The 18,456-nt window shown below is 32.9% G+C and overlaps 1 protein-coding gene across 1 annotated transcript in view; it reads right to left on the bottom strand.

The window, feature by feature from the left end:
- The window catches only part of LOC126741622 (ryanodine receptor), a 249,779-nt gene that overhangs the window by 180,696 nt on the left and 50,627 nt on the right, over positions 1-18,456 (bottom strand). Inside the window, exons 21-27 of the mRNA XM_050448136.1 lie at positions 10,002-10,101; positions 9,383-9,581; positions 3,770-3,994; positions 3,574-3,716; positions 3,350-3,514; positions 3,160-3,295; positions 2,809-2,983 (exon numbers count right to left, since the gene is read on the bottom strand). Coding sequence (XP_050304093.1) covers positions 2,809-2,983; positions 3,160-3,295; positions 3,350-3,514; positions 3,574-3,716; positions 3,770-3,994; positions 9,383-9,581; positions 10,002-10,101 — 1,143 coding nt within the window. The remainder of the gene's footprint in view (positions 1-2,808; positions 2,984-3,159; positions 3,296-3,349; positions 3,515-3,573; positions 3,717-3,769; positions 3,995-9,382; positions 9,582-10,001; positions 10,102-18,456) is intronic.

The raw sequence follows: 18,456 nt of genomic DNA on the forward strand, positions 1-18,456 counted from the left end.
GAGAGTGCTCGCTCTCTAGTTCGGCAATATTTGACCGGTCGAACTCAGATAGTGAAGCTCAATGGGAAGCAATCCTCGGCTATGGATCTCCCTTGCGGAGTACCACAAGGGTCTATTCTTGGTCCTCTATTCTTTACCCTGTATACGTCTCAATTGTGTAAGAGTCTCAAATATTCAAAAGTCCATCTATATGCCGACGATACACAGGTTTATTTCTCTTTTCCTCCTAACAAAATCTTAGAAGCTAATGATAAGGTATCTTACGACCTTAACATGCTAGCAAAGGCATCGGAAAATCATTGTTTGAGTTTAAACCCAGTAAATGTAAGGTTCTTCTTTTTGGTAGGTTGCATTCCAAAGACACATATGAGAAATTTGTTTAAGATTTAAAAAAATTGTTTAGATTAAATTGAATGGTCAACTAATAAACTGTAGTAATGTGGCTAGGAATCTTGGAGTTTTATTAGATGTTAAGTTGAGGTTCACTGAACACATTGATCAATGTATTAAAAAAGCTTTTATTAACCTTAAGCTAATTTATAGTCAGAGGCAGCTCCTCAATAAGGAACTAAAAAAAGTTTTATGTGACAGTCTTGTATTGTCCTATTTCACTTACTGTGATGTTTTGTATGGCCCCTGCCTTTTGATAAGTGATATAAAAAGAATACAGTACATTCAAAATTGTTGTGTAGGGCTAATTAATGGAATGAGAAAATTTGATAGAGGTGTGAGTAGTGAGTTACGCTTGATGAGATGGCTAAATATGAGTGAAAGGAGGTTACTACAAAGTCTTGTTTCTTTAATAAAATTGTCTTTAAAAAATGTCCTAATTACCTTTATCAGAAAATTAAGTTTAGATATGACGCTCTTGTTTTGGACTTAAGAAATAAGCATTTTATTACACCTCCTCTTCATAAAACTGTTTTATTTGAGAGGAGCTTTAGTTACTGTATTCATCTGATATATAATAAAATTCCTCCTGAGTTAAAATATATTTCACCTTCTATATTTAAACGAAAAATAAGCAGTTATATTACTGATCTCTGTTAGCCTAGAGTGTTGTTAAATATCTATTCTTTAACTTATTGTAAATTTCATAAGTCTGTGTGGTTATCAAACGTTGTAATGTTAATCGGTTGTGCATATAGACAGTTAGAACTTAATATTTTGTAACTATGCAATTATTTAAGATACATTTTGAAATTCTTTGTAATATCTAACGTCAAGCTGATTTGTATGGTTAAGCTAGCAAGTAAGCTTCAACTTCGCCATTTAGAATTTGCCAATTGTAAATTTTAATAAAGACATTATTATTATTATTATTATTATTATTATTATTATTATTAAATATATTATTTATTTAAATAACCTGGGAATCAGGAAATTTGTGATAGCTCTACAAACCCAGGAGAAATCATCAAATTTGCATGTATAGATCGATTATTTTAATAATTTGTGATTTCAGTGTATATATTTTACAGAACGGCTTAATTTAGTGTTGATTCCAAGATATGTGGGAAAATGTAAAAGCTGCAGAAAATTTTATAAAGATTTTGAAAACCATGGAATGATTCAAAGTTATGATGCTCTTAACTTTTAACTTAACTTAACTTTTCCATAACATAATGGATATTGAATCCACACACAATTTTTTGAAATTTTTGAAATACCAATAACAAATTTTTTACATATTATAAAATTTTAGTATAACAACGGCCACTGTCACAGATTTTCTCTGTATACCTAAATATTAGCTTTATAGGTATATTTATCTGGTCTTTTACTCAAAATCGATATCATAAATAGCAAAAACCAACTTTAGTCAGCTAAAATACTAATGTATTTAGTTGATTAAAGTTATACTTCCTAGACTACTGCAAAAACACTATACTTAAGCTGTGCGGAAAATCAGGTCCTTACTAAGGAAAAAATCGTTTTGAGGGCTATTTTGCAACATTTGAAAATATGTCCAAGCTATCCAGTGTTTTAAAGCTAATAAATAATTTAATTAACAGAATTAAAAGTCCAAGATCGTATTTATAGAATAGAGGATAGAACAATGCTTTGTAATGTAAGATATATAAATCTTGAGTACAAGTATCGTAACCCAAATAACAATAGCATAAGAAATTGTTTTTTTGCAACTAAAATTTTTGGGAGTCTAAGAAATATTGGAGGATAAGCAATCAAGATCACTAAAAGTTTATATTTGCTTGTACTGATCTTTTTGCAAGTACTGTGGATTATACTACTATTAGTAAAAAGAAAATTAAGAGTTAAGAAAACAGTTATACTTGTGAATCAGTGCAGCGGTTTCCAAGATAAAAAAAGGAAAAAAAAACATTAGGAATTTTGCTAAAATGAATTCAAGCCAAATGAAGCCACCCTCCTGTGGAATCATAAAAGTAATATTTAATAGATCCTTTTTACTTTACAAATTAATCAAACTAGATGTATTCAGAGCAATTTATTTTTAAAAGCTTAGCAGAGCGCTTTTGGCGTATGAGCCATCATCAGTACTAATTGTCAGTTAAGCCCAGAAGTTTTCCATAGTGGGAACACATTTGATAGTATCAAAAATTATACATAACATTTAGACACACTTAAGACTATACAGAACACTAAACAGGACGAAGAGTATTTAAAAAGGGGAGCACGTTAGTCTCCTTTGTGTTTTGTTTACATTTTATTGTGTTATTGATTTTATTTTATTATGTTTCTTTTTACATTAACCCCAAAAAGAAAAAACCATAATCCAAATGCGACTCAATTAGATTTTCGTATGTAATTTAAAATATTTATTATTACCTGGGATTGTTTCATAGTTGGGCTTCTAGATAGCATATTATTGGATAAACCAACAGAGCGAGCAGATGGAGTCATACCATCAGCCATTCTGACAGAATGTGGCTCTGGAGTTCTGGCCTTCTTAATTTTAGTACGTTCAGCGCTCGTCGTATCGCCTCGCTTTTTCGAGAAAAATCTAGAAAAGTGAAAAATAACTATAATTAAATGTCTTATTACAAAATGTATGGATATAGCCGAAGGCGCTAACCTACCGCTAATGGGCTGAACCTAAAACTACAAAAACAAATCCAATGAAACTACACAGCAATTATGCAAAAAAAAATTACGAAAATGTGATTTTTTTATGATTACCTGAATGGTGATCTGCCCCTTTTTTTCTCTTTTTCTCCGCCCTTTTCGACATTCTGCGGTGCGGTATCATAATATCTTTGCATATCTAGTTCGCTTGTAGATCGATGCACTCCTCTGCTCCCATTCATGTTTAAATCTAAAAGAATATAACTATGAGTTTATGAACTAAACACTAATTTTATAAATGTACAATTTTCATCAAAACCATTAGCGTTCGTTCTAGATAAAGAACCTTTACGGGGTGGCCTAGCTGGCATTGTTTTTCCGTGCGTTACATTGCGCGATAAATGTTGCTGCTGATGCTTCATCACTTCATCCGATTCGACTGCATCTTCTGAATAATTACGATGCAGACCTAAAATAAAGGTTGATTAACCAATAAAAATTAAATGAAAAAGCGATTTTATTACAAACCTTTAATGTCAGTCATTGAAAAACCACTCTTCATAATATTTTCTATATGAGCCGGATTTGGTGTCAATTGGTTTTCAACTTCTGCCTTCAGTCGGTGCTGTCTGATTTTAATTTCGTTCCACCTTCGCATCTTTTCATCTTCGCTGCGAACATTTTCAAATAAAAATTAAATGCTTCTCACGGGCTATTAACTTACGTAATGAATTCAGAATGACAAATAACGGGTAAACTAAGTCTCAAAAATTCCCAGTTTGCTTTTTCCATCGTTTCGAAAGTGTTATGGCTGATTTTCAGGCATGGAGGGCTGTCAGATCCTGCTAAAATTCTTGTCACGTCGATTTTAGTATCAGGCATATCGTCAGTGTTTTCGAAAATCGGTTGGTCTTTAGTGTACCAGTAGGTCACTGCACGGTTCATGTTACTATAAATAATTTGATATTAAAATAAAAATGATTTATACAGGGTGTTTCCTAACTACGGTACGAAACTATACAGGGTGAATCGTTAGGTCGTTTTATGAAAAAAAGTTCCTATGAACGTATGTCGGGAGTTGCTTTGTTTCTGAGAAGATTCAAAAAAATAACGGTATTTTAAAAATACTATAACTATCGTTAAACCGATTTGGTTGAAATTTGGTGCAGTTATTTGAAGTTATAAGACGCTTATTTAGCTGTAACTAGATTGAAATTATTAGGTCCAGTGGCGTGTCAGTGGGCACCACATGCTTATTGTTGAGAAAAAAACAAGGCCAATAATTGTTTTGCAGCTTTTTATTTATTTTTGTACTTAAGCAACTAAAAATACAACTTTTTCGTATCTTATATTATCTTCACCTGGCTTTGTTTTCGAAAAAAAAAAATTTAAGTATCTTTAACTCATTCTAAAAATTATCTATGGACGACAACATGAAATAAAAACCAATTAATTCGATAAACAATTTCGACCTTAAAGTAAATGAACAAAATGCCCACCTTCTGATAAAATACACGACTGAAAACGATTTGTCATTGAGTGTCTGACACGCTCAAAAATACCTGAAGTATCCCTTATGATATTGCAATTGACAATTATCCGATTCCTCAAGTCATTCACATCTAGAACAGGAGTTTTATAAACAAGAGCCTTCAGATGGCCCCATAAATAGTAATCCAGGAGATTCATATCAGGACTGCGAGCCAGCCAATTTTGAGGGCCTGCACGTCCAATCCAGCAATTAAGGTAGATGACGTCGAGATGCTGACGAGCAAGAACACTGAAATGAGCTGGAGCCCCGTCGTGCATAAACCACATGTTGACTCTTACTTGTAGGGGTACTTCTTCTAATAAAGTGGGTAAATGGTGTTGCAAGAAATCCGTGTAGGATTCACCTGTTAATCTTGCCGGTAAAAAAATGGGCCAATTAGTCACCAATAATTCCTATCCAAACGTTCAGCGAAAATTGTTGCTGAAAATGAGTTTCTCTAATAACGTGGAAATTTTCGTCGGCCCAAAAATGATCATTGTGGAAGTTCATAATAGCATCTCTTGAAAAATGTGCCTCGTCCGTAAATAAAATATTTGGTAGGAAATTATTATTGTGTGCCATCGTATGAATCAACCACCTGCAAAACTTTAATCTTGGATGAAAATCCCGAGGCAGCAGAGCTTGTACACGCTGTATGTGATATGGATGCAGGAGGTTTCTTTTTAGAACTTTCCAAACGGTTTTTGAACTGACTTCAAGCTGCAGTGCAATCTTCCTGATACTATTGGAAGGATCTTCTTCTATCGCATCAAGTATAGCTTCTTCCAGTTCAGGCGTTGTTATAGTTTCTGGTCTTCCACCACCCAGATTTTTATTAAAACTCCCAGTTTCACATAATCTTGCATGTAGTTTTCTAAATGTTTTTGCACATGGAATTACTCTGTTAGGTTATCTGTCTTGGTAAATTCTTCGTGCTTCTTCCGCATTTCCATTTGCTAATCCATAAATAAAGTGCATGTCGGTCATTTCATGGTTAGTAAAATTATTCCTGATGGAGTAATGAATCACTGCTAATTGACAGCTGAATTTTACTTATAGCAATTCTATTACTGTCAGCTGGTCTCCAAAGCAGGTAGGTACAAAGGACATACTTGAATGGACTTGCCAATTATTTGTCATAAGAAGCAATGTATTTGTTATTTTGTTGTATTTCAAAAATCTGACAATAAAAATCGTAGAAGTTGAATGTTTATTATCATAGTAAACAAGACACAAGAGACCAAAAAGTCGTGCATTGGAGGGTGTACATTTTGCTCATGTACTTTAAGGTCGAAATTGTTTATCGAATTAATTGGTTTTTATTTCATGTTGTCGTCCATGGATAATTTTTAGAATGAGTTAAAGATACTTAATTTTTTTTTTCGAAAACAAAGCCAGATGAAGATAATATAAGATACGAAAAAGTTGTATTTTTAGTTGCTTAAATACAAAAATAAATAAAAAGCTGCAAAACAATTATTGGCCTTGTTTTTTTCTCAACAATAAGCATGTGGTGCCCACTGACACGCCACTGGACCTAATAATTTCAATCTAGTTACAGCTAAATAAGCGTCTTATAACTTCAAATAACTGCACCAAATTTCAACCAAATCGGTTTAAGGATAGTTATAGTATTTTTAAAATACCGTTATTTTTTTGAACCTGTATCTTAGAAACAAAGCAACTCCCGACATACGTTCATAGGATTTTTTTTCATAAAACGACCTAACGATTCACCCTGTATAGTTTCGTACCGTAGTTAGGAAACACCCTGTATATTAAATAATTGATCAACTGCAAGCTATGTCGAATGTGATCTATTATGTACTATAGTGCATAATAGTGGATTTAGTAAAAGCATTTAAATTTAAGGCAAATTTATATTTTGTACCTTTGATTATAAATACATATTTGTTCACAGAAGATTACTTTTTTTTCCATATTTCAGTCTATATTCTTCATAAGTCTATATTTTCGACTACTTTTAATTAAAGTAATGGCACCGTAAGCAAATATTATTTGGAATATACAATTAACTTGTTAGAAATTATGCAAAATTAAAAACAATTTGGATAAATTTTCCATAAAGTTGAAATCCAATAATGTATCAGATTTATATACTCATGGTGTATTTCATTGTTTTAAATCATAAATAAATAAACCTTTATTGAACAGGCAACAGAAAAAACAGAAAACAGAAAAAATCTAGTATATATATAATAAAATATAGTAGATTATTAGAAAAAAAACACATTTCCTATTACATATGAATACAATAATTGATATTTGGTATTCATACACACCGCAAAGAAAAAATATATCTTATTTGAATCAAGGCATTGAATTATAATAATCAGCAATGCCTCTATGGACTTTTCTTCAGGTCTTAGAGAAATACATTATTGATTAAATATTTTATATTATTTTACTATAATATTATTTTACTTTAGATATAAAATTTTACTATTCAGGTTACTTTTACGCGTAAAAGAATAATCGTTACCCATTGACTTAGCTTTGTTTGGTACGTAATACCAGAAATATCGAGTATAACTCGTTATAATGTCCTTAATTTATCAAATAAGATTTGCGAATTTCAGCTCTGGTAACTCTGCGCAGTCTAGCAAATTCTGTAAAATAAAAATTTAATTTATATTCTTTAAGTTTCTTAAAATAGTATGCCGGTGTTTTATTGTTTTAAAGTTCTCGTGTATTCCATGCTCCCAAGTAATACATTTTATAATAAAAGGCTTTACACCTATTGTTGAAATTAGAATAACAATTCTAAGAACCTAATATACAGGGTGATTTTTAAGTTGATACTTTTTTTTTAACTGTGTATAGAACTCGGTAAAATATACAGTTTTTTCAAATAACTTTTTTCGATACACTCAAAAACAAGGGACATACAGAATAAAAAAAGTAAATATGGGTTTGTTTTTCATCGTCTGTTTATGTTTAGTTTTTGCTCGAATTTTTGTATTATCGATCACGCATTGTACCGATCAGCTAGTCTTAGACACTTTTGGTTTATTGTTGTTAATTTTAAATTTGCAAATCCTAAAAATGGCACATTGTTATGAAACAATGAACTTGTCGATATGTTGCTTATTTATGGAGAGTGTCTTCAAAGTGCTCATCCTACACCCAGAAGTTTCATAAATATTATTCAACGGGCTAGGGATACTGGCGATTTACGGGAACATCGTGGAGGGCATGCAGGAAGAGGAAGGAGACCTGAAAATATTCATAGGGAAGAACAATTTTTAAATCTCATCGAAGAAGATCCAACAACAAGTACTCGAGTTGTTGCAGGGCAGGTCGGATTAAGTCAAACAAAAGTATGGACAACATTGCGCGAGAATCAATTTAATCCCTTTCACGTTCAACGTGTCCAAGCGCTACTGCCTGAAGACTTCCCCCGCAGAGTTCAGTTTTGTGAATGGTTCCTACAACAACATGAAAATGATCAACATTTTTCGAACAAAATTTTAGCCATGGACGAGGCAACATTCACCCGAAACGGAATTAACAATTTTCGAAATACGCATGTTTGGTCTGTTGATAATCCCCATGCAATTCGCAGAGCCAATTTTCAACACCGCTTTTCTGATAATGTGTGGGCAGGAATTGTGAATGGGATACTTGTTGGACCATTTATCTTACCAGACCGTTTGACGGGCGATATTTATTTGGACTTTTTGCAAAATAATCTGCCTGTTCTGTTAAAAGACGTGCCACTGAATATCAGGCAAGCTATGTGGCTCCTGCAGGATGGAGCACCTGCCCATTTTAGACGAGAAGTGAACGAATTTTTGGATATAAGTTACCCAAATCGGTGGATTGGCCGAAATGGACCAGTTGCATGGCCACCAAGGTCGCCAGACCTAAATCCATGTGACTTTTTTTGTGGGGGTATATGAAAAGTTTAGTTTTCAAGACGCCTATAGACACACAAGAAGACGCACTAATAGCACGTATTGAGCAGGCTGCGGCAACAGTTAGACAAAAACCGATTTCTCTATTGCGTGCCGTTACGGAACAGTGGTTACGTCGGGCAAATCGTTGTGTTGAAGTTATTGGCGACAACTTTGAACAACTTATTTAAATTAGAGAGGACCGTATTGGACTCATTTTATAACATTTTGGCAATGCAATTTTTTTATTTTTCGGTTTTTTTGATAAAGTTATTTGAAAACAATGTTTATTTTACCGAGTTCTATACACAGTTAAAAAAAAAGGATCAACTTAAAAATCACCCTGTATATAAGAAAAACCACCGTGAAGATTAGCAAATATAGCTCTGAATTTAATTTCAATTTTTCCACTTTTATCCCATATTATAATTTCATCTCTAAATTACTATCTGAATCTTATGAAAATTAAGTTTTTCTGGCGCAGTTTACCCAAGTTCATACAAAAAAAATTATTGTATTAACTTAGTATATTATATCAACTTTCAGTTTTTTTTTCTGTATTGATCGAACCGACCAGAAATATTCAAAAACGAATAATAACGATCTTCTTTTACCAATGAGTATTTGCGAGAGATTTTTAGGCACAACTTAAATGAGAAAAAATAATTTAAGAGTTTTATTTAGACTGTTACGGATAGTATTTAATTGTTTACAGGAAAAGAAATCCACGAAATTATTTTTAACAAGCATTTCTCCATCTTGATTATCTTATAATCTTAATGTACAATAAAATAAATAAATTGTTTAACAACATTACAAATGAGTAAACATTTCAAATCTTTTGTTCATAACATGATCGCTAAAAAAGTTTAATAATTCTAAAACTTACACACAAAATGGTTCATATCCTTCCTGTAACCCGCACGTTGTAAAGTATTTTAGCTGATTAACATCTTGGCCAAAACAAAGCCTGGCTTTCTGTCCAACGCCTAAAGTGAAAGCGGGAACAAAATTGTCGCCCTGTACGTCAGCAAAAGTAGTTTCACCTCCTAAAGCGTCCATAAGCAACTCTCCATTCAAAGAGAAGCCTTGGAACAGAAATTGGTTATTAAACAAAAAATTATAAAATTAAAAAAAGAAAAAAAATCCAACCAAAACATTATTATATGAGTACATGCAAAAAAAGTTATTATTTTATTAAAACACAAAGCCAAGAGCTTTAATCTTTAGTATGTCAGCTTTTCAATTCGTTGACAGTCTAATGCGCTATAATGGAGAAAAAATACAAAGTATTATTGGCTAATTACTGATGGGTCAACAGCATAACATTCTAAAAAAGTGATCAATAATAAATCAGCAGTTACTATAAAGCTACTATACGGCTATAGTGAGGACTTTTACTCATTTTTTCCCGAAAAATACATTAATGTTAAAAAGCTTGATTTTTAATCAATTGGCAGTAAAAGCAGCTATAAAAAATTAAAGCGAATTGTTAAAGCTGCCCTTACTTATCGTGTGGTCGATTAAATCTAAGAAAACTCCGACCACATCCCCGACCTGCCACTGTTTCCCGAAGGATTCCGCCGAATTTGTATAGACTTTTTCTTCCTAAGAAATAAAAATTCTTGGCTAGACATATTTGACGAGGTAAGGTTTTATTAAAGCATGCGATGCGCTAGAATAGGCACAACCTGTCAGTTTTAATTTATTAGGCAATGAGATAAAACTTTACAAGTTATGCCCTAACTAGATATTTAGAGGTAAAACCGACAACATTACAGTAGTTGCTTACTTATAATGTTATCAGTGAGGTCCATAAAACATCCGACAACATCTCCAATCTGCCAGTGCACTAAACCGAAAGGCTCAGTCACTCCAAAGTGACATTTAGTTAACTAAATTTATAAAATTTATATGTGTATTAAGAAAATAATAATTTAATTTATGTGAGCAACTAAAATAATACTATTTTTAGTGTTCCATTTCAAAAAAATAAGTTTCATGTTGTTACATCCTTACGTCCTTGTCTCAAAAATGCGAAACGAAAAATTAAACCTGATTTTTTAATGCATTTGTTCCTTATTTTAGGCACTCACTGTAGCTATAACGTTTATATGTAATTAATTTTTAATTATTTATAATAATAAAACAAATATATTTTTTGTATTTTGTAATTATTCTTAAAGGAAAATTAAGCTAGTTTTATAAAAATCTTTGGATAAAATAATGGTAATAAACCTCTTAGAAAAACCTGTATACTTCTAATTTTTAATGTTTAGCCCTGATAAAAGAAAATTTATTGCTTATCGTTTTTAGGCTTGTTCAAATAGGCTTGTTTTGCCAAGTTGGTAATATTAAATCTATTGTACAGTATAATTATTTTTGGATTTTTTATTTATTTTTGAGTTAAATTCAGGTATATATAGACTTACCTACCAAGTTGACAGAAATGAAACAAACAATTTTTAAATATAAACTTGCGCTAATAAGTATATTGATGATCAAAAAATTAACTGGATAGAGTTTTTTGGTGGATAAAGTGGTCACATAACATAATAAATGGTTTTTTTTCTTCTTTCTGAAGTTTCGAAATGTATTTATTCCATCTTCAGTGCTCAACAAGCTCAAGAGAATTAGGGCAACAAAATTGAAAAAATAATAGTACAGTGAAAGTCGCCAATAACGACGTCGCTTATAACAAAATGTCGCATATAACGACCAAACGCCCGTATCTTGGTTGGATTTCTATATTTTCAATAGTAAAAAAGTCCGGCTATAGCGTCGTCGGTTATAGTGACGAAGTCGCTTTTAACGACTTCATTTCGCTGAATTTGGATTTTTTAGACCGGTTACTGCGACAACCGACGAGCAACAACTCGCCGCGGTGAAATACAGGAGTTGTTTTCGGAGAATACCCTATTTCTGAACATCTGCATGATAGACGTAAACGTATTGTGCGTAGTTTATTCCAGTCCAGCGTGGATTAGCAGTTCCTACAAAGGGTTGATATTGCTTTTTATTATTGTTTTACCTTCGTATGTGCTTTGATTATGTTTTTGTGATTACAAACATTGTACAATGGCTTCGGTGTCAAAGAAAAGAAGAGTTCTTTCAATTGAAGAAAAAGGTCTTTTTATCGCTTAAATCTGGTGGCTCTTAATGGCTTAAATTATAAGACTTAAATCTGGTGAAAGTAATGCTACTGTAGCTACTGAATTTGATTTATCTCACACAAGTGTATCCAAAATGGGCCCGTTCTCGATTTTTTTTTATTTTACAAATCGAAAGAAAAACACCTATAAAGTAAATTCCCAAATTTTTTGATTTTTACTTCTACTCTTAACCCCTTAATAAAACTAATAAAGTTACTCCACGCGAAAACGGGGCGGAGCTTCGGGTAACGTCACGACGCAGCAGACGAGACGGTGCGACCGCGCCGCGGTATCGGGAGACGGCCAGAAACAGTGGAAACCGAATTAAAAAACGTGTTTGTTTAGTCTGTTGCGAGTATTCGTGTGGTGTTTTCTGTTCTGTAACTTTTTTTAATTTAATATCTGGCGTACCATGAGTGACAAAAAAACTACGAGGAAATATTGTATTGTACCTGAGTGTCCTAATACCTCAAAAAATGCCCCTGAGAAACTATTTATAAACGTGCCTTCTGATCCTACAGCTAGGAAGGTTTGGCAAAAAGCTATGCGTCGACCAGTTTTGTTTCTGGTAAATCACACGTTTATTGTTGTGAGGATCATTTTGATGTAAATTAAAGTTTGCGATGATAACGCAGAATAAAAAATATTTTATCTCTTTAACCTCTTTTAGGTAAAAGAAGACATAGAAAATTATATGTATTTAAAAACTATGAAAAAAGGTAATATTCTTATTAAGCCAAATATAGTACCGAGATTTTTTGATTGCCAAACAAGTCGAGTAACAGCACATAAAGCGAAACAGTCGAAGTTTTTACAAAAAAAAAAGAACAGCGGTCTTTGATTCATAGTTTACTACTTCCTGGGACTTCTGCAGAAATCGAGGACGTTGAGTAGGAAGATAACGTGACAAGCGAAACAGAACCGAAACAAAAAGATGTAGGCATTCAAGGTTTATTTAAGGTGGAAAGTCGCAGCAAGGGAATTCAATGTATGGCTGATGATTTGGTGCCAGTGGAAAAAGAGAAGAAAAAAAGAAAATGTACATTTAAGCAAAATGATTCGAAGATCATGCGGTTTGCTGAAAAAATTAATTAACAGATAATAACAAATAATAACATCAAAAAACACTAAAATGCCCGACTCAAATGCGTTCGGGGTCCGCCGCCCGCAGAGAGCTGCTGCGGCGTGACGTCAAAAATGGAGCTTTTACGGATATTGAATATTTAACGTCGAATATCTAAAGATTGGATATACATAGAAAGCTGAAATTTTTACAGTTTATTTAATATGTTAAGTGTTGTTGAATTCTATGAAAAAAATTGCGAAAAAAAAACTCGGCAACAAGCCCATTTTGAAGAACAAGGATAAAATTAAAGAAGCGTTCAACGAAAATTTATTAGGCAAGAAAAAACTCAAGTTACCTCAACACCCAGATATCGATCAAGCCTTACTCAAGTGGTTCAAAAGTCAACGAAGTTGTGGAACTCCCATAAGCGGTCCAATATTACAGGCAAAAGCAAATGATTTTGGAAGAATTATGGGTAAAGTGGACTCTGAAATGTTCTGAAAGTTGGATTACGAAATATATAATGCCGACGAGACAGGACCTTTTTTATAAAATGACCCCAGATAAGACATTAAAATTCAAGGGTGAAACTTGTACAGGCGGAAAATTATCAAAGTCAAGTTTAAGTATCTAAATGTCACCACGGCAACAGCGCTTGAGGTTTATCCTTTTAGATAGTGGCGGCAGCACCATGTACCCATATACATCTGCTTGACACACGTTTTTTGTTACTTTAAGAAGGTGTGTCCACAGAAAACAAACCAAGCATTTCCCTTTGTTTTCTGTGGGTGTGTCTCGTTTTTGGCTTGAAATGGTAGCCATGTTGGTTTAGCCATTCAATTTTAAATTAAAGTTTACCGTGCAAGCACAAAGATTAATAAAGTGTTGTCATATTGTATATTGGTTTTAATTAACGAAAAAGAGTAAACCAAAACAGCGGGTTAAATACCCAAACCAAGTGGTCCTTCAAACCTGCTAAACAGTGTGAGCGGGGCGACTGACGTCCTAGAGGGGTAGGTGTTATCTACCTGTTAACTATTTGCTTGGTGTTAGAGACGACCTATTGGAAATGCGTACAGTATATTTGGGATCCTTAAGATAAATACAATAAAAAATTGTTGGTAAAAGCGGTGTACTGGCTTTTTGGAATGGAAAGTATACATGAAAAAATTCAAGAATATTCAAGCTATTGAGACGGAAATATTTTCATGCAGTGGTGAAAACTTGGGGCACTTGATAGCCAAAGAACTCTATGGAAATTGGTTGGGATTTGGAATAATTGGACTGGATAAAACCATGCAGTAAAATTTGTTTGGTGGAATATTGGATTCAAATTTGGTTGGAAACCTTGACACTCTCACAGTAAATAGGATAATGGAATTTGGAGATTTGGACTGACATCTTGAAAATTGGTTAAGTTATAAGAAGATTTTCTGGTTAAGAGGTATTTATTTATGTGTTTTGGAAATTATTTACTATTGCATTATTGTTATTATCTAGTAATATTGATATTAGGTTATATTGGTTAACATTTGGTAAGGTAATAATTGATGTTTCCTTATATGAATTAAATTAAGTATTGGTTTATAACATATAACTAGTATAGGTGAGAAAAATGGCACAATTAACTTCATTAATAAGACGTCGTGGTGGCATCAAAGGTAAGCTTACTACCGCGAATAACTTTATTAAAAATGTTATACAAAATGCACCTGCACCCCCACAGTTAATAGATTTGGAGATTCTGATGCAAGTTGATAGTAGGCTACAAAATCTAATGCCATTAAATACAAAATTTCAAGAACTACAAGATTCTATTGAGGAAGAAGTAAGTGTTGATTCATTACAAGTTCAGGAAGCAGAGGGCCTCACGTTTGAGACACTGTATTTTAAGACAATTGCTTTATATGAAAATATTTTACATGTTCATAAATTTTATGAAATTTTAAAAGAAAACGATAAGGTTGGTTTGGGTGATGAACCACAAGAAGTTCAATCTCCACAACCAACTCCAGTTATTGTATCGAGACCTCAGCTCCCTGCTATACCCATTCCAAAGTTTAATGGAAAGACACAAGATTGGTTGGAATTTAGAGATACCTTTATTTCATTAATTCATTCAAATAATTCTATTGGGGATTTGGAAAAAATATATTTTTTGAAAGGTGCTTTAGAGGGTGAAGCAAAAGAGGTGATTCATTTGGTGGATCTAACAGCCTCAAATTATCAAGTTATTTGGGACATGCTTTGTGATAGGTATAATAATCCAAATATTTTAGTGAATGATCATTTAAAATTGTTGGTTAATTTGGAAAATATGTCCAAAGAGTCACATAAAGACTTGCGAAATATTTTGGATGGGATTAATAAACATTTATATTCATTAAATAAATTGGGGATAAATACTCAGAGTTGGTATCCTATTATTATATATTTGGTCTGTGAGAAATTGGATTCCACAACCCAAAGAGTGTGGGAAGAGAGGAAGCCTCGTGATCGACTTGCTACTCTAGATGAATTTTAATTATTTTTAAAGAATCGAATTAAAATGTTAGCTTCTTTTGATAAAAATAAACTCAAACCTAGAGTGGAAGAAAAATTGGGAAATAAATTTGGAATTAGACAAAAGACAGATCATTTTGCTAAATCTTACTTGGGACAAACTTCTCATTGTGTTTTCTGTGAGGGTAATGGTCATTATATTTCAAATTGTTCTGACTTCATTAAATTAACAGTGAAAGACAGATCTCAAAAAGCTAAGCAATTGGGTTTATGCTTGAATTGTCTGAGAAAAGGCAGTCATATGAGCAGAGATTGTAAAGTAAGTGGTTGTAGAAAATGTAGAAATAAACATCACCCTTGCTGCATTATGAAAATCGTAACAATTCTGCTTCTGTCACTCAAAATCCTAATAGTACATTAGATAAAACAGACAACATCCGGAACTCAAATGTTCCACAAGTTAACTCTGTTTTTGCTAATATGGACTGTTCAACTACGTCTAGATCTTTCTCTGAAGTATTGTTGTCGACAGCTTTGGTCCAAGTTGTAGACAATAATAATAAGACTCAGGTATTGCGTGTTTTACTGGACAGTGGGTCACAGTCTAACTTAATCACTTCAAATATTCGCAAAACATTGGGTTTAGCAACTCAAGATATTACAATTTCTATTATGGGAATAAATCAAACAACATCAACGATTGATAAAAAGTGTACTTTGGAAATAAATTCTCTACATTATCAGTTTAAAATACAAGTAGATTGTTTAGTGATCTCTGAAATAAGCTCTTTTATTCCTAATCAAAACATACACTATCCTTCTTTAAATATCCCATCACATATTAAATTGGCTGATCCTTCATTTACAACTCCTGGAAAGATTGATATGTTACTTGGGGCTGAAATCTTTTATACACTTGTTTGTATTGGGCAATTATCCTTGGAAAGCCATAAAGTAATGCTTCAAAAGACTCGTTTGGGTTGGGTTGCAACTGGTTCAATAAATCTTCAAAACAATTTCCTTGGTACAATAAAATGTAATTTGACTTTAACTAACTCTGATAAACAAACTCAAGATCAGCTTGAAAAGTTTTGGGCAATAGAGGAATTAACTATTGAAAATAAAGTATTATCAAAAGAAGATAGTGAGTGTGAAAGGTTATTTATCAATTCAACTTTTCAGGATCGTAAAGGGAGGTTGTATCACATAGAGGAGTTTTCGTAAAATTCCTCTATGTGATAACGTTTCTAGACTTGGTGATTCAAAGCAATATGCTTTAAATAGATTTTTGGCATTGGAGAGACGTTTATGTAAAGATGCAGAGCTAAAAAGTTTGTATGTTTAATTTCTGGATGAGTATGAAAAAATGGGCCATAGTCATTGGCTGGGGATTCTGGTGATGAGATATCTTATTACTTACCACATCATGGTGTATTGAGTGATCATAGTGTAACAACGAAGTTAAGGGTGGTGTTTAATGGGTCTGCGACAACAACTTCAGGGTTGTCACTCAATGACATTCAATATAAGGGACCTAATTTACAGGATGATCTTTTGGGAATTCTTCTTAGATTTCGAAAACATAATGTTGTAGTTTGTGCTGACATCACAAAAATGTACAGGATGGTTCTAGTAGATTCATCGGATAGGTCACTTCAAAAAATTCTATGGAGATCAGAACCCAGTCAGGATATTAAAGAATACACTTTGAATACAGTAACATACGGAACAAAATCAGCACCTTACTTGGCTATAAGGTGCTTAAAAGAACTCGGGTTGGAATATTCTAATCAATTTCCATTGGCATCAAAAGCAATTCTCCACGATTTCTATGTTGATGATCTGCTTACTGGGGCGAAGAATGCAGGATGAAGGATGCAGTGGCTTTGAGTGAAGAAATTGATTTAATCTTAAAATCAGGGCATATGAATTTGTGTAAGTGGATCTCTAATGATTATTGTGTAATGCAATCACTTTGTAAAAATTCCTCTAGTGTGGAATCAATACATTTTGGAGAGAAAGATAGCCATAAAACGTTAGGTCTTTATTGGTCATTCAAAAAGGACAAGTTAAAATTTAGTATTGCATTTTCAACCTCGAATAAAATAACAAAAAGATCAATACAACAGTCTTAGTAGCTTCCAATATGACAGGATCGGATAAACCTAAACTTATTGTGATCAGCATCGGTGAAGTCGAGAAATCCACGAAACATCGTGGATTTTTCGACTTGCCGATATACATATCAAGACATTACCTGTCGTGTACAAGTCCAACAAAAAGGCCAGGATGACTTCTGATTTATTTGTCAGAATTCTTCGTGAATGGGATGCAAAGTTGGTGAAGACCAAGAAAAAAAATTTACTTTTAGTCCCGCTCATCCAAAAGTTGATAATTTAAAAAACATAAAACTCGAGTTTTTGCCAGCAAACACTACCTCTGTTCTGCAGCCAATCGACCAAGGGATTATTCGATCATTAAAAGTGCATTTTAAAAAGTTTCACTTAATGAAAATCATAGAAAATGCTGAACAAGGCAAAGAGTTTAACCTTTTAGATGCAGTATCAATGATCGCTAAAGCATGGGATAGAGCTTAATCAAAAACAATTGCCAACTGTTTTGACATGGAGGCTTCGTAGAAACTGAGGAGGTTAGAAATGATAGCTTTGATGAAGAAGATGACATTCCACTGGCTAAATTAATTAATGTTAATTTTGAAGAGGAAGATGAGGTTCTGCTGGCTGTAATAAAAAAGTCTGCTGCATTGTCAGATAATCAATGGACCGAGTTCTTACATGCAGAAAATAGTTTGGAAGTATGCGACAATCTAAGTGAAGAACAAATTGTAGACGACATCTTATCCTTCTCTCAGGACAAAGAGGAAAGCGAAGATGAGGTTTCAGAAGGGGAAAAATTTCAACCTCCATCTGCAGCAGAAGCTCTTCAAGCCACTAATACTATTAAAATTTTGTTTTGTATTCATCAGACGAAATATGTATTGGTAAACCATGTTAATAATTTAGAGAAAAAAATTGAATTCATCCATTATGATACTCGAACAAAGAAACAGAGTAAAATCACAGATTATTTTCAAGTCTTAAAACTGGAGAAGGTGTAGGTACTACATACATACATATGTATCTGTTAAATGTTGTAAATTTGTAAATTAGTGGTTAATATTTTTATTTAAACAAATTGAATAGCGAATTTTATTTCTTCTGGCTGTCGTAAAGTCTATCTTTT

Source organism: Anthonomus grandis, chromosome 1 (assembly GCF_022605725.1).
Source record: "Anthonomus grandis grandis chromosome 1, icAntGran1.3, whole genome shotgun sequence".
Taxonomy (NCBI): Eukaryota; Metazoa; Arthropoda; class Insecta; order Coleoptera; family Curculionidae; genus Anthonomus; species Anthonomus grandis.